At 40.4% G+C, this 15,339-nt stretch overlaps 1 protein-coding gene and 1 long non-coding RNA gene across 3 annotated transcripts in view; one reads left to right on the forward strand and one right to left on the reverse strand.

Moving 5' to 3' along the window:
- AFG2A (AFG2 AAA ATPase homolog A) overlaps positions 1–15,339 on the reverse strand; it is a 156,317-nt gene that overhangs the window by 98,054 nt on the left and 42,924 nt on the right. For both annotated transcript variants that reach the window (XM_081876734.1, XM_081876733.1), the window contains exon 14: positions 9,544–9,670. In XM_081876734.1, coding sequence (XP_081732860.1) covers positions 9,544–9,670 — 127 coding nt within the window. The remainder of the gene's footprint in view (positions 1–9,543; positions 9,671–15,339) is intronic.
- LOC309350509 overlaps positions 1–15,339 on the forward strand; it is a 148,478-nt gene that overhangs the window by 24,474 nt on the left and 108,665 nt on the right. The gene's annotated exons all lie outside the window — the stretch shown is intronic.

Raw genomic sequence — 15,339 nt, forward strand, 5'->3', positions numbered from 1 at the left:
CCATTTTTAAGTGCCACAGAATTGTATTCTGCTACTTGCTTTCCCCTCAATGAAACATTTTGTAAATATTAACAATAATAATTTCTGTTTCATGTCTTTCCCAGACTCTTTTTTTTTAAACAGGAAAGGGGGTGGCGTGGGTGGGGGGCAGGCCAAACATCACAGTCTGCCTGAATTCCAGTTTCAGCCATTAGCACAAACATGTCTTAACTAGTATTTCTTTGTAGCTATTTTCTGTTAAAAATAAACTGGTTTAAGCTATATAGGCCCACAGATACTGGCAAAAGACTACTGTACAAATAAATGAAAGCCTGCGGCTTACCTCCTTCGCTGCAGTTATGGGGCCCTCTCACTTAGAAGCATGTGCTACAGCATCAATGTTTGCTTTTCATGGTGTTACAACTGTCCTTCAAGATCACTTGGGGTACTAAGACCTTTTTTCACCCCAAGGGTATGATTTGAGACAGAAAAGCATTCGGAAACGAAAAAGTTGCCTGCCAACAAAATGTTTCTGCGTAAGTGAAACAGAAAAATTCTTTGAGATAAAATGCAACTAAGCTACATAACGTTGTTTGAAGAAGTTAGCATTCTGAGAACTAGGCACACTTTGTATCTACACGCTTTTAATAAAAGTTAAATGGCCATTTTTATAAGTGCAGTAACATGTTCCAGGGTGTGTGCTTGCCAATTACGCACACCTCGCGTGTTGACTGATGAACACACACCCTGGCGTGTGTTCTTGCTTACATAGCCCACGTGCTGGCTTGTTAAGTAATGGAATAAGGCTTGCCTCACCAACTGGCTGAAGCTACCTCTTCTTACTCTGTAGACTTCCACAGAGTATGTACTGGTGCTGCTGAGCACTTCATCTGAAAAAGGCTCAAGGGACAAATTGCTTCCTTAAACCTTCCTGTGCGTGCCCCACATCTGGCAAGGAAACAGTCAAAAGCCACTGATAGCTCCTAATGTTTTTGAGCATCAGATAAACATGGTAAACTATTACTACTTTGCAATGTGAAGAAAATGCCTTTTTTGTCACACTTGGCAACAGGGTTCTATAGCAAGATAAAACTATTAATCTCTAGACTATCGTACAGAGGAAGATAATATAATCCACTTAAGACAGAAGTACAGCTGGTTGGGGGACTAACCTGAGATTGGGGACTCAAAATATCTTGGCAAGGTTTGCCTTAGAGCAACACTTGCCTGCCATGAGCACTCATAGGACCTTGGTTTGGAACCATCCTTAGCTGCTACACGCATGTCAGCTGACCTCAGCCATGTAAACATTTTTCAGGAGCTTTAGTTGACCTTGGGAGAGAGCAGGTGGTTTTCAGCTCTCCAGCCTAGACCATTCAACTGCTGAACTACTTAACTGTTCTCATGTGAACTACAGATTACAGATTAATTTACACTTATACAGAGAGCTCTGTTTTGGGTGCCAGACCGTATTATCTTCCAACCCTCTTCTGCAATATCTATTCCTAGCATTTCCCCCATTTGATCACATGAGATGATTTTATTATTCCAACATCTGCTATATCTGTAAAAACAGCCCTGTATTCACTAAGTCAGCCTCTTGAAACAAGCATTCAAAGGTTATGTGTCCAAGTAACTTACAATTTTAATATATCATTTTTCTTCATAACACTTTGTTTTAGCAAGTATTCTAACCATGTTAGAGGGGTTCCTGGTGACAATTTCTATAGTCTCTCCAGTGGTAGTGGTAGTCTCTCCAGTGGTTATGGTATAGGCTTAGATGGCAATACAAGAACAGGCCTTTTCATTACATGTCTTTAGGCCCCAGGCAAAAACATTCCTCTTTACCCAGGCCTTTTGCTATTAAATAATCTATGGCCTGTTAAAGCTTGGAGGGCTGTTATTATCATTATTTTATTATTATGCTGTCTTGTTATTGTGCTTTTTATTATGCTTTTATTATGATGCTCTGTAAAATGTGTTCTCAATGTAGTACTCCGCCCTGGGAACTTTTGATAAAGGGCGGTATAGAAATAAATTAACAACAACAACAACAACAACAACAGGCATTTAAGATCCCTCTTAATTCAAGGTTGTTGTTGTTGTTTAGTCGTTTAGTCGTGTCCAACTCTTCGTGACCCCATGGACCAGAGCACGCCATTCAAGATAAAGATTGATTAAAGAAAGTTTGCACTGAAAAACTGAATCTGTTTCAGGATTTGCCCAGCTAGTGTCTCAGGGAGACCTCCTCTGAGGAAAAGGTGTGAGACCTTGTACAGACCTCCAGTCCAGCTGAGGACATGGAAGAACCCACAGCAGTCCTAAGGCAGCCTGAGACCTTGATAAACGCGTGTTCTCCATTTTCTCCCCTTAAGTAAAAGTATGCAAAGAAGGTCAATGCACAGCTAAACTGCAAGTTTTGTCTTACAGCTGTTTAAAGCATTCAAAGTGCAATAGGGTCCCAAAAAACTTCATACAGTCCTGCAAATTTCATGAATTATTTCCTGCATATTTGCAAGGAACACAACTCTTCTGACATATTTCCTCCTCTGCTTTATTCTTCTTGCAGCATATTATAACTTGCTGCTTATCTGCATTATGTTCTATTATTTTTATTTTCAGTTCTTCTTATGAATTATTACTGAATTGTTTAATTTATTGTATATTTATCAATATGAGATGTTTCCATTACACTACTGTTTATTCCTGGGCAAATTTTATTATGCTAGTGAACATAAACTTGAAACATGAATCAGTTACAGATAGGTAGCCGTGTTGGTCTGCCATAGTCAAAACAAAATAAAAAAATTCCTTCCAGTAGCACCTTAAAGACCAACTAAGTTAGTTCTTGGTATGAGCTTTCGTGTGCATGCACACTTCTTCAGATACACAGTGTTTCTGAAGAAGTGTATCTGAAGAAGTGTGCATCTGAGGAAGTGTATCTGAAGAAGTGTGCATCTGATACACAGTGTATCTGAAGAAGTGTATCTGAAGAAGTGTATCTGAAGAAGTGTGCATGCACACGAAAGCTCATACCAAGAACTAACTTAGCTCATACCAAGAACTAACTTAGTTGGTCTTTAAGGTGCTACTGGAAGGAATTTTTTTATTTTGTTTTGAAACATGAACATAAACTTTTGAAGTTGTGAGCTGCCTTGAGAATTGTTTACAGTAAGAAAGGTGGCATATAACTAACTGATGATGATGCAGGCTAATTAGCAAGGGTGGTAGAAGACCTGGTGGAGAACCCAGAGTCTACACAGAAGCACTCATTTGGTTGCTAGTCTCCTCAAAAGGAAGAGTCTCTCAGGAGGAGGAAAAAAGACAGAGCCAATTCAGCCATGAGCAGATGGATAGGAATGGGAGAATTTATGTTGCTGCTGGAACTATACTGGAATAATAGCTCCCTACCTCTGTTACAACTGTTTAAAGGCTCAAACGGTTTTTTAAAATGCTGGCAAATATAAAAGTGAAATTCACCTGTTAGCAAAGGCAACCTTTCTTTGTCATAGAATTCCCTGTACGTACCCACACCCTCATTGAGACTTGAATTCCTATGCACAATTTCACTGCTGAGTAGTAAGCAGCAGGAGATAAAGCAAAATCCATACAAGTACATTCTGACATCACTATTTTGCCTTTGCGCTGCTCCAGATGGAATAACTTGTTCTCCTAGGAACAGCCTGGTATCTCAAACAGAAATTCATAGTGGAGCAGAGATTGGAAAGCTGTAGCCCACAGATGTTGGGGGACTACATTTCTCATCATCTAACTCCCATCATCCTATGCTGGCTGGGGCTGATGGAAGTTGTTGTCTGTCATCTGGAGTCTTGTGGGTTGCCCACCCTTTTAGCAAAGTCACCAGAATCAGAGAAGAGTAGGACTAAAAGATGCAGATTTCATCTCCCACATAACAAGCTACACCTAATAAAATTCATTCTTTTGTACAACTATTAATAGCGTAAATGTCTCGTGACACTTTGCATCCAGTCACCTTAGAAGGCTTAGAAGCAACATAAATCAATAGGCGTTTTCAGAAAGCTTTATGTGGACTGAAACAAAATATTTTATAAGTAAGCATTTATCTGAAAAGCACATTAATGTGTTGCTGTGAGAGGTGCTTTCTGCTATGTTTTACTATACTTGAATTTAATTTCATATAATCTCTCTCACAAATAAATTAATTTATCTGTATATGCTTTTATGGAGAAAAGCAGCCACATTTATCCAAGTCTTTATGGTATGGCTGTGAAAGCTTACAAATGCAGCCCAACAAGTTCTTCTACCACCTTGTTTTGTCTGGCAGATAATAAATCTAAAGTGAAAAAGTTACTGTGCTCTTCAACTGTCACCACAAAGAAGGGGGGGAGACAACAACTCAGCAGCCTCAAGGCTGATTTACCACACTCTCTGTACCTTCGCAATTGAAGGGTTGGAAGGGGGGGGGACTACTTCTGCACACCTGGAAATATTTATTTACTGTGCTTAAAGAAAGCACCCTGAAAATTCCACTGGAAACAATTCAGACACCTTTATGAATGTCAGCATGCAATCAATAAATAAGGAACACCCTACAGGCAAAATTGTTGCTGATGTCAATAACACAGTGCTGACAGAGTTCAGTGGGGCCATATCACAACCAATAATATTTCTTGTCTCCTAGCACACTCCTCATTTAAATTAAGGAATTGTCTAAAACCTGCCTTAACTCTGCCCTATTATTTAATTAGACTATTCTTAGTCTATGAAGATGCTGGACCTCATTGTTCCTGGAAAGTTTCCAATCCCAGTTCAAAAACAGGTGCTGATTTTGCTATTTAAGACCTTAACTGTCAAAGACCTGATTACCTCACACACCAGTTTCTAGTATGAACCTGACTCCTCACAGAGGTAATTTACAAAGGCCCTGTTCAACGTTCCCCCCTCCAACAGCCCTACTGATGGATGGTGGCATGAGACACGTCCCCCACAGTGGTAGCATCAAGGCTGTGATATTTGCTCAGTTTTTAGTGCCATGTGAAAATATTTTAATTTAGAGGTCATGTCAGAATCAATGAATTTCTGTTGTTTCCACACACACACACACCGAGTCTAAGTTTAACAGGGTTCTAAAACATTATAAACTAGTTTTCTGACATTCAAATAAAGCCAGGCTGATTTTATTTAAAAAGCAAGCCCATAAACATAAAGGAAACTAATACTAAATAAGAAAAATATGAGAAAAATATTTAGTGCTTAAAAATAACAACAGCCCAGTAAGAACCTTGATAGGCAAGATTCTTAGACTTTGTGAAGTGTAGGATTTGGTGTGTTCACGTTTTTTTCCTATTACAGTGGTACCTCGGGTTAAGTACTTAATTCATTCCGGAGGTCCGTTCTTAACCTGAAACTGTTCTTAACCTGAAGCACCACTTTAGCTAATGGGGCCTCCTGCTGCCGCCGCACCGCCAGAGCACGATTTCTGTTCTTATCCTGAAGCAAAGTTCTTAACCTGAAGCACTATTTCTGGGTTAGCAGAGTCTGTAACCTGAAGCGTATGTTACCCGAGGTACCACTCTACTTTTAAACACAACAATGACCTTTGATTCTTCAATGACCTCTGATTCTTCAGAAACAACAACACTGCAATCAGAAATAATGATGTACTGCTCTTTGTGCTGAAAATTGTGATGCACACAGACACATTATAACAAACTCCGGGCTCTAAAGTCCTTAGATCAGTATTCCCAAATACTCAAAAAGGGTATTTGTATTCAAGTATTACAAAAAAAAAAAAAAAGGAAGCCATCACTTCAGGGAAAAGACAAAGGTCCTCAGGCCCTAACTTCACAAGCTTATCACATAGCCTCTGGCATCACACTAACATCATGAACCAGATACAGTGCAGCACTGCAACAATGAGGTGAAGATACTGTGGCAGAAACAATTACCACTGTCACATGCAGTTAGTGGCGCCATTTTACAACGCTGTTGCACGGCACAGAAGTTTGAAGGCAGAAAGCAGGTGGCAGCCAACAGACAGCTCACACAGATGGGTATCACAATGAATTACCAATCATAATGGTAATCCAAATTGCACACTCTTAGAACAGTAGTGTGCCACTTCTATTCTCTGTCAAACACTTAGTTTAAGTGTTACACATGTTACTTCAAATTCTCCCAACATTGCTTTGCTGTCACAAGGATACGTTCTAAAAGTCACTCTCATGACTAAAGGAGTGAAAAGGGAGTGAAACAATTTCTTCATGGGTCTGCCTGGGAGGTTCATATTAATATGTTTTTGATTCAGGAGTGGCATGGGCATATTCAGTCTATATCTCTGCTGTGAAGCTAATTTAATTGCTATATTCAACTTACAGGACCACTACCATGACAGAAAATTATAAGAAATAAATTATTCCTCACATCTTATTTAAATCTGATGATAAAATTTTCCTGAAACCAACAGCACTTAACACTGCATTTACCAATCAGATGCAAGACTGAAAAACCCAATAGAAATACATAAATGAGCATCGCACAATAACCACAATTTGTTCCAGACGAAACAAATGCTGAACATGTTTACAGCTTCAGATTACCTGATTTATGACAACTTCAACATGTTGCCAGATAACTTATGTATTGAAATTCTTTCCCTTTCCCTTTACTAGTTCACCCATAAAACTTGAATATTTGAATTTCTTTCATAAGCCTCCAGACGGGCAGAACTTTGATGTTTCTCAAAAGGAAAGACTGCTTTTTCGCTGGAGGCAAAAACTTAAAAACTTGTTACTGATTCTGCCAAATCACTCACTTTTTTATTTTTCATCAAAACTAAACTACTTTTAATTAACACTAAACTCCACTAACACAGCTCCACTGTCTTTTGGACATTGGATCAGCACCAGATAAGAGTCTTCCAAGTAAAATCTAACAGGTCTTTTTCAGAGAGAGGTTTTTAATTTCACTTCCCACCTGTGAATGGCCTCTGCAGAGAGGGTGTGAGGTACTGTAGCTTTGATCTTATAGCAGAAGTAGTAAGAGAATTTACAATAACTTTTTCAAAAAAATTGTGTTGGTAAAAAAAAAAGATTTAGAAACATTTGTTATGGGTACAGAGTATAAAGAAATTTAAAATACACTCCAAGGCAAGAACCATTCACTTATGTGATACTGGAAGTTGCTTCTCTTGCTTCCATCTAGTGGTACATTTTGTATTATATGCACACCTTTAATACCCAATATTTTTAAACATTCCAATAATGAAGATTGTTGTTGCTATACTGGTTCCAAGAGAAAGAGGAATAAATAGACATGAAAACATAATGGTCCAAGTTTGTGACTTCAATAACTCAGAACACTCCATCATTCAGAAGTGTTACAAATACCAATATTTTTAGCCTGTTTGAATTCAGCCATTTACCGCAAAAAAATTAGTAACTCAAATATTAATGAGAAATTAACTAGCAGCAGTTGATAGGCTGATGTAATTAACCCTTGAGGTTTAAATGTATTGTAAAGTTTCATTTATCTTTTCACAGAAGATCTCTTAGGATTTAAAAGCAAGCCAAATACAAGACATACTGGAATATGTATGAGGGTGGTGCTGTGGTCTAAACCACAGAGCCTAGGGCTTGCCGATCGGAAGGTCAGCAGTTCAAATCCCCGCGACGGGATGAGCTCCTGTTGCTCAGTCCCTGCTCCTGCCAACCTAGCAGTTCGAAAGCACGTCAAAGTGCAAGTAGATAAACAGGTACTGCTCTGGCGGGAAGGTAAACGGCATTTCTGTGTGTTGCTCTGGTTTGCCAGAAGCAGCTTAGTCATGCTGGCCACATGACCTGGAAACTGTACGCCGGCTCCCTCGGCCAATAAAGCAAGATGAGCGCCGCAACCCCAGAGTCGTCCACAACTGGACCTAATGGTCAGGGGTCCCTTTGCCTTTACTGGAATATTAAATTTCATAACATAATAAGAGGAAACAACTTTCCTTTGAACCAACGAGAAGAAGCAACCTTTCTATATTTGATCCAATTGACAGGGCAGCAGAATGAGAATTTTCAACTCCTGGTTCAACAAATTAATACCAAAGCAGACACTAAGGAAGAATTTCCCCAAAATGTAGGTACAGTACACTGTGAGAGAATTTTTTGATAATGCTACTAGCATGTGCACAGCATCACCCTGATTCTAGAGGAGCCTATTCTGCTATGCAAATGACAGAAAAACCAACATGATGCCCCTAATCTATGAAGCTTGGATGCATGAACACAGTCTGATGTGGATATCCACTGTTTTACATGAAAGCACATATATTTTGCATTTTCTTTCAGGATGAACATGGTTTGGTTTTAAATGAAAGCAGATCTAAACTCTGGTCATATTTTTCATTCACTATATTTCCCCCAGTTTCTGTTCCATGCTACACTGAAGTTTCTCACTGGTAATGAAACAAAGAGCACCATGAATCTAAAGACAATATAGCACACTGACACTACACTCTCTCATTAGTCTTCATTTGTCCAATCACATCCTGTCATTCTCATGCAAATAGGGCACTTGAGGATGCAACTGCTGCACACTGCTGGGATGAGCTGTCAGAAACACCAGGGTGCCATCACAAACCACAAACTATCACTTCATTCTCAGCCCTTGTGCTCTAGGCATCCCAGCTAATGTGTTTGACACTCAGATCTCACCCAGCAGGAGCTAAAGCAATCCAATTCTTCAGCTACACACACATTACTTCCTGTTGTGAAACAATCACAGAGTTCCCTGGGGTTGTAACAGCTTCTTCTGTTCTAGCCTGCCATTACAAATAGATGCCAGAGGTATTATGGATGATGGAAGCCAAGAAAAGGACATTCTTGCTGGTAAATTTCTGTTTTTGTCTAACTAAGAAGGGCACTCAATTCAGGGAGGGCTAACAAGCTATCATCCTCAATGTCTATGAAGGTTCAAACAAAAACACATTTGAGAGAACAAAGACACATTGCACAATTTGCTTAAACATAATTAAACATTATCTGAATGACTACCTACAATTTTATCTATCGGAGGAAAGAAACAGATGTATCGCAGGCTAGGTAACTGATGGGTGTGGGGAAAATTCCCTCTTGCCTATGGAAAGAACATTTTCCTTTCACCCCACATGGACTGGAGATATGTATTTAGTTCTGAGGTTTCAAGGTACAGTACTTCCAAGGCTGGCCAACTCTACAAAATGGTCCATTAATCCTGAAACAAAGGACCCCAAGATCCCAAGCAGACCAAATCGCTCAAAGCTGGTCCGGCTGCAGCAAACATCTCTATCCTACTGCCTTGTAAATGCATAGGGGTCTTAGTGGTCAGTTTGGATATTGCTTTCAAAAAATGCTGAAGAAGCAGCACTGGTGGAGCAAACCATTGTTTCTTCTGAAAACCAGGAGAACAACTGTTTTTGTTGAGCCTTATACAAAAACCCTTTTTTTAAAAAATCCAGTACTTTACAAAGACGTTTGACTACAATTGACTGCAATCTTAAAACATTTCACTTCCAATAAAGTAGTTTTAACAAAAGTAGGGGCAAGTGCCCAAACCTCTTACCTTGTCTATCATATCTGGTCGGTTTGTCGCAGCCAAAACAGTCACATCCTTTAGCTGTTCAATCCCGTCCATTTCTGTCAGCAGCTGTGCCAAGATGCGGTCTGCCACATTCCCAGAACTTGAAGAGCTAATGGAAATACAAAACGAAAGCCATAGTAGTGGGTGCTCATTTCTTAAACACTACTTCAGCTTGAGGACCACATTCTCTCATAGGCAACTTTCCAGGGGCTGCATGCCACTGGTGAGAGGGACTAGAGGAAAAACTGGGCAGAGCAATGGTGTGGCTCTTAACCTTTGTCCAGGAGAATAAATTACAGGCATGCAAAAGTCAAATATTTCTACAAATGCCACATCCGTCCTCCTTTCAAGCATGGAAGAGGCATTGCCACTGTTCAAGGACATGTTTGGCTAGGCAAAAGCACTCAAGCGAGTGGCCTGGGCAGCATCGAAAGGGCCAAATAGAGATGCTTAGAAGTTCTATTTGGTCCCTGGGCCGAAGGTTCTCCATCCCTGTGCTACATTAATCTGATGTATCAGCTTTTCCTTATTTGCTATGTGATCAAGTCAAGGATAGCCTAGTTCCTTTCCACATTCTGAAAGAGGAAGTTATTGACAGGTCATGAATTTGTTGGTGGTTCATTTTTCAGCAAAATATCAGTGTAATTGACTCTCTCCCCCCACCCTTGCCCATTATCACTAATGGTTTGGATGTACTTAAACAGGGCTTACCAACAAGAACACAAACATGAAACCGATTTCTTAAAAACTGAAGCTATTGTTTTGGGACCAGTATCCTTTTCCTGCAACTCCCGCCAACTTGGCTACCAAACACCAACAAAACAAAGTATGTCAGAACTTGGCAAGTGATTTATTGTGGCATTTGCACGGGTTGATTTCGTAAAGATGTATTGGCAACATTAAAACGCTGCTCAGACAGTGCTTTAGTTTCTGCCACCAATGCAGGTCATCCAACACTGTAAGTGAAACGAAGGCCTTTTACAGATTCATTTCTTCCACCTTCCCCAAGTAAGACCAAACTGAGCAGTGGCCAGCTAACCCATAAAACCACCTTCTTATTAATTTTGCACAGCTGTTGCTCCAGATGTTAAATACATATGTTGTTTTGAAATCACCAAATGGTTAAGTCTCAAAAAGAAAAGACATTTTTCGCCTGGAAGAGATTTCAGAAGTTAGCCTGTTTGTGTTTTGTGTGGGGTTTTTTTTTTTTAATTAACTACATGTGAAAAAGTGAGTTCAAAAATGCAGTTGGATATTTAATTATAACTTCCACATTTATTACTTTAAATATGTAATAGGTACAAAATGGCAGATGCAAAGCTTGTTTTACAAGATTGATCCTGCTGACATATGAGCTTTTTATATTTGCTTTCACAAGAGTCTGTTCCATTTTATGAGCCCTGCCCTCAGTAGCATTTACAATTGGGTCTTGTGCAATAATTGTCCTAATTTTGATTTATGGCATAGCTAATGTGGGGTGCACATGGGGCAAAACCAGGGAAGTGAATAGCGCAGCTAAGATACACTCTTGTCTTCTCATATTAGCTGTCCCTTATCTACAAGTACAAACTCAGGCAATGACACCTGACAAAATAAAACCTTCTTGAAACATAATCCCAAGCATGCTCACTCAAAAATAAGTCTCATTGAGTTCAATGGGACTTGCTCCCTAATGTGTGTGCAGTCTTAATTCCCACTGGTTTCAGAGGAGACACATGTTTTACTCGCCTACAGAACAGAGAATTAAGTCATCAACTTTAGCTGGATTGCTCTCTTACTTTATTCAGCTGGTGTTATCTACACAGATAACCAACCCCAAGAAATGCCCTGGAAGAGTGCAGTTTGTTCCAAAAGCTCCCTTGAACAACTGCTGCTAAGTGGAGCTGAAAATTTGGAACAGGTGGGAAGTGGGAATGAAGGAAAGATGACAAATACTTAGTCACAGAATTTAGTATCCAGATACTTGCACATGTCAAAACTCCCAATTGGAAATGAATCAACTAAGGACCAGAAAGGAAAGGAAACAGAAAAAGTAGAATTACTTTCCTTTTGCATATGCTTCCGGAACCTAAAATGCAATGTTTCATGTGTATTTTGATTGTTTTCCAAATAAGCATTTACCCTGTATGCCTTTGCTGTACAAGACCCCTGCCCACACTGATATTAATATAGATTTAAGTCCTCCATGTAGCCCAAAGCTGCCGTGCTTTCCTTTATGCATGGAACTCAGCTGTCAGATTACACACCATATTTAGCATGACTCCTACAAGTAAACAAGCCCTTTTGGCTTAACAGGCTATCCTATAAAAATGCAGACAGACAGACATTTATAGCAGGAGATTTCTCCACCAGCTGCTCCAGAACTGCGTCAGCAGCATGTGTGCTCAGATGTTTGAGCTCTGCATAAACTGTTAATCTGAGGGGTGACATACAAGCATGTATTTTTTCCATTTTCCCATGATTTCCCAACAAGAATTTCAAATTAAAGCAGGCAATGCTCATTAAGGCTGTCTCGGTTTTTGACGCAAGCACAACTCAGATACACAAATTATGTTTAACCTTTCAGACCCATTTATAAAACCAGCATCCAGCCAATAAGCGTTTCTTCCCCACCAGCGCCAGCTGACCTGTGAACCATGATGTCACCATCCCAGCACTACAGAAATAGTAATCAGGCAAAAACTGATGCAAAACAGTTTCCTGTCAACAAACCCGACTGTATGCCAAACAGAATGCCAATGTTTGTGAGGTGTGCACGTGTGCCTGTTCACCTGTCCAATGACAGCTGTTTGAAGCTTAGGGAATCAATAGCAATGACAGAAACAAGCTTTTAAAAAAGGTTACTACTGAAGAATGGTCAGGAGAGCAAGACTTAAGAATGAAATGATGAGCTTCCTACAGTGCCTTTAAGATAAAATACCAACTCCAATTGCTGTCTATCTTGTACAGTGGTACCTCGGGTTAAATACTTAATTTGTTCCGGAGGTCCGTACTTAACCTGAAACTGTTCTTAACCTGAAGCACCACTTTAGCTAATGGGGCCTCCTACTGCTGCCGCACCGCCAGAGCACGATTTCTGTTCTCATCCTGAAGCAAAGTTCTTAACCTGAGGTACTATTTCTGAGTTAGAGGAGTCTGTAACCTGAAGCGTATGTAACCTGAAGCGTATGTAACCCGAGGTACCACTGTACATTCAACTTTGTGATTTCACAGTGTTTAAAAAGGCAAAGTTGTAAAACTTTCATGGTACCTATTTCCACCCACAGTTTTGAATAGAGTGATTTTCCATACTCCCACTTTCTATAGAATTCACAATAAAAGCAGGTGTAATAAACTGAGCCAAAATCATTAGATAATTACACTGACACCCATACTTAATGAAATCAGCGGTTGCTATCTGGAAAATGCAACAAGCTGACCACCTCTTGGAATTGTTTACAAACAGCAACATTTCTGCAACAGCATGCTCTTGCATTCTAGATTAACCTGGAATTCTAGATTAACCTGCTTCTGTCACCAGTCACTAAGAAAATTCAAACCATCCATAAGAGTGCACTGCAAGACTGGGCCAATGTGGCACTCCTGGTCTCTATGTCTGGCCCTCATAATTCTCCCTAAAACACATCCACCCACTAGTTCTGCTTTGCACCTTGAATATTTTTGCTTGGGTGGAATGTACCACTGAATGTTGATAATGCTTCGTTTGTCTAGATGAAGGAGAACAATGCTGTTGGAATGTGGAAACTAACCTACTGTACAGAGGTAACATTTATGTCCACTGCTCCACCCACTTTTGCCACTGTCCTCATCCACCACTGGCAAGTGGCCTTTGGAAGGTTTCCCAAAGGGCAATGTGGCTTGAAAAGGTTCCCTGCCCCTGAGTTAAAAGCTCTCCAACAGTTATTACTGTGAGCAAAACGGAGTTGTCAGGTATGCCAACTTAACAAGTTATACTTAACAGGTGGGTTGTTACCCCTGGGAGACTGAAGGTTGGATTTAAGCAGGGAGTAATTTAGAAGTGAAACAGGGCCAACAAAAAAATAAGAGTGACCTTTACACAATTCATGCATTAAAAGAACCCCAAGGTGGCCTAACAAGGACCTGTGAGCTTCCACGCTTACAGAACCTACATAGTAGTTGAGCCTAGCAAGAGAAGGGAAGGACTAACCTAAGGAACCAGAAGTCAGACATACAGTGGTACCTCTGGATGTGAACGGGATCCGTTCTGAAGCCCTGTTCGCATCCTGAGTAAAATGTAAGATGCGACAGCGCGTGCGCGGGACACGTTTTGCCACTTCCGCGCATGCATGTGACGTCATTTTGAGCGTCTGCGCATGCACGAGCGGCAAAACCCGGAAGTAACGCGCTCCGTTACTTCCGGGTTGCTGCGGAGTGTAACTTGAAAACGCTCAACCTGAAGCACATTTAACCCAAGGTTAACCCAAGGTGAATTTAGTCCAAAGTGAAGGTTATCAATTTTATGGCTGCTAAAGCAGTATGAGACACAAAATGTTAACGTCTCAACTACTCAGAAGATAAATTTTTAACTACCCATCCCCACAGAATCTGTTTCTCAAGTTATATGTAGAATTTCTTTGAAGATCATCCACAACAGCTGAGAGCATAAACTGAAACCTTAGTAGAGTCAAGGCCCTTCAAACAGAGTACTTAGCAAGGCCTACTAAGGGAGTTTATATAGTTCTGATTAAACTGAATTCTTGTAATACCATGGGGGCTACTTTAATCTCTGGAAGTTTAATAGATTAAACTGAACCTGAACATCTTCCACTCTATTTCTAATTGCTCCCTAAGCTACACCCAAGCAAGTTTCTGAAACACAGGCGGAAGAGGAGTACAGCGGTACCTCGGGTTAAGAAGTTAATTCGTTCCGGAGGTCCATTCTTAACCTGAAACTGTTCTTAACCTGAGGTACCACTTTAGCTAATGGGGCCTCCCGCCACCACCGCGCGATTTCTGTTCTCATCCTGAAGCAAAGTTCTTAACCCGAGGTACTATTTCTGGGTTAGTGGAGTCTGTAACCTGCAGCACCTGTAACCCGAGGTACCACTGTACCCAATTTGCACTGTGTGAATGTTCCCTAAGACCAAGGATATCTGCTTGTACAGTGTACTTTTCCATCCTTCTGTGGTACTCCTAGATCTGTTTTTGGGTTCCCTCTGGGGCAGATTTGGAGATGGCACAGGGCATGTGCAGGGCGAGAGGGAAGTCCCACAGCACAAGCAGAAATCCTTGCAGAAACCCATTATGTTACCATCATCAAGCATGCTTCACAAAATACCCCACAGGTGCCCACAATAAACAGTGTCACAGTTGCAAAGAAGATGCTATCTGGGGTAAATGCTGAGAAAATGTAATAACAAAATACTGATAATATATGACATCCTAGCAGCACAAATGCAACCATGTGGGAAGCTGTGCGGGTTATGTGCAGAAAAAATAAAGCACACCTTAATTTTATTACACACACACACAGGTCACACCTGCACTATACATTTAAAGCAGTAACATTCCACTTTAAACCACCATGGCTTCTCACAAAGAATCCTGAAAGTTGTCAGGAAAGACCTCTAGTTCCCGCACAGAGCTACAGTTTCCAGAGTGGTAAAGTGTAGCTCTGGAAATTGTAGTTCTGTATGGGGAAATAAGAGTCTCCTAATCACTCTCAGCTCCCTTTAAAAAACAACAAAAACTACAGTTCCCATGGCTCTCTCGGGAAGCCACAACTGTTTGAAGTAGTATGATACTGCTTTAAATGTA

The sequence above is a fragment of the Podarcis erhardii genome (genome assembly GCF_964252035.2).
Source record: "Podarcis erhardii genome assembly, chromosome: 9".
NCBI classification, from domain to species: domain Eukaryota; kingdom Metazoa; phylum Chordata; class Lepidosauria; order Squamata; family Lacertidae; genus Podarcis; species Podarcis erhardii.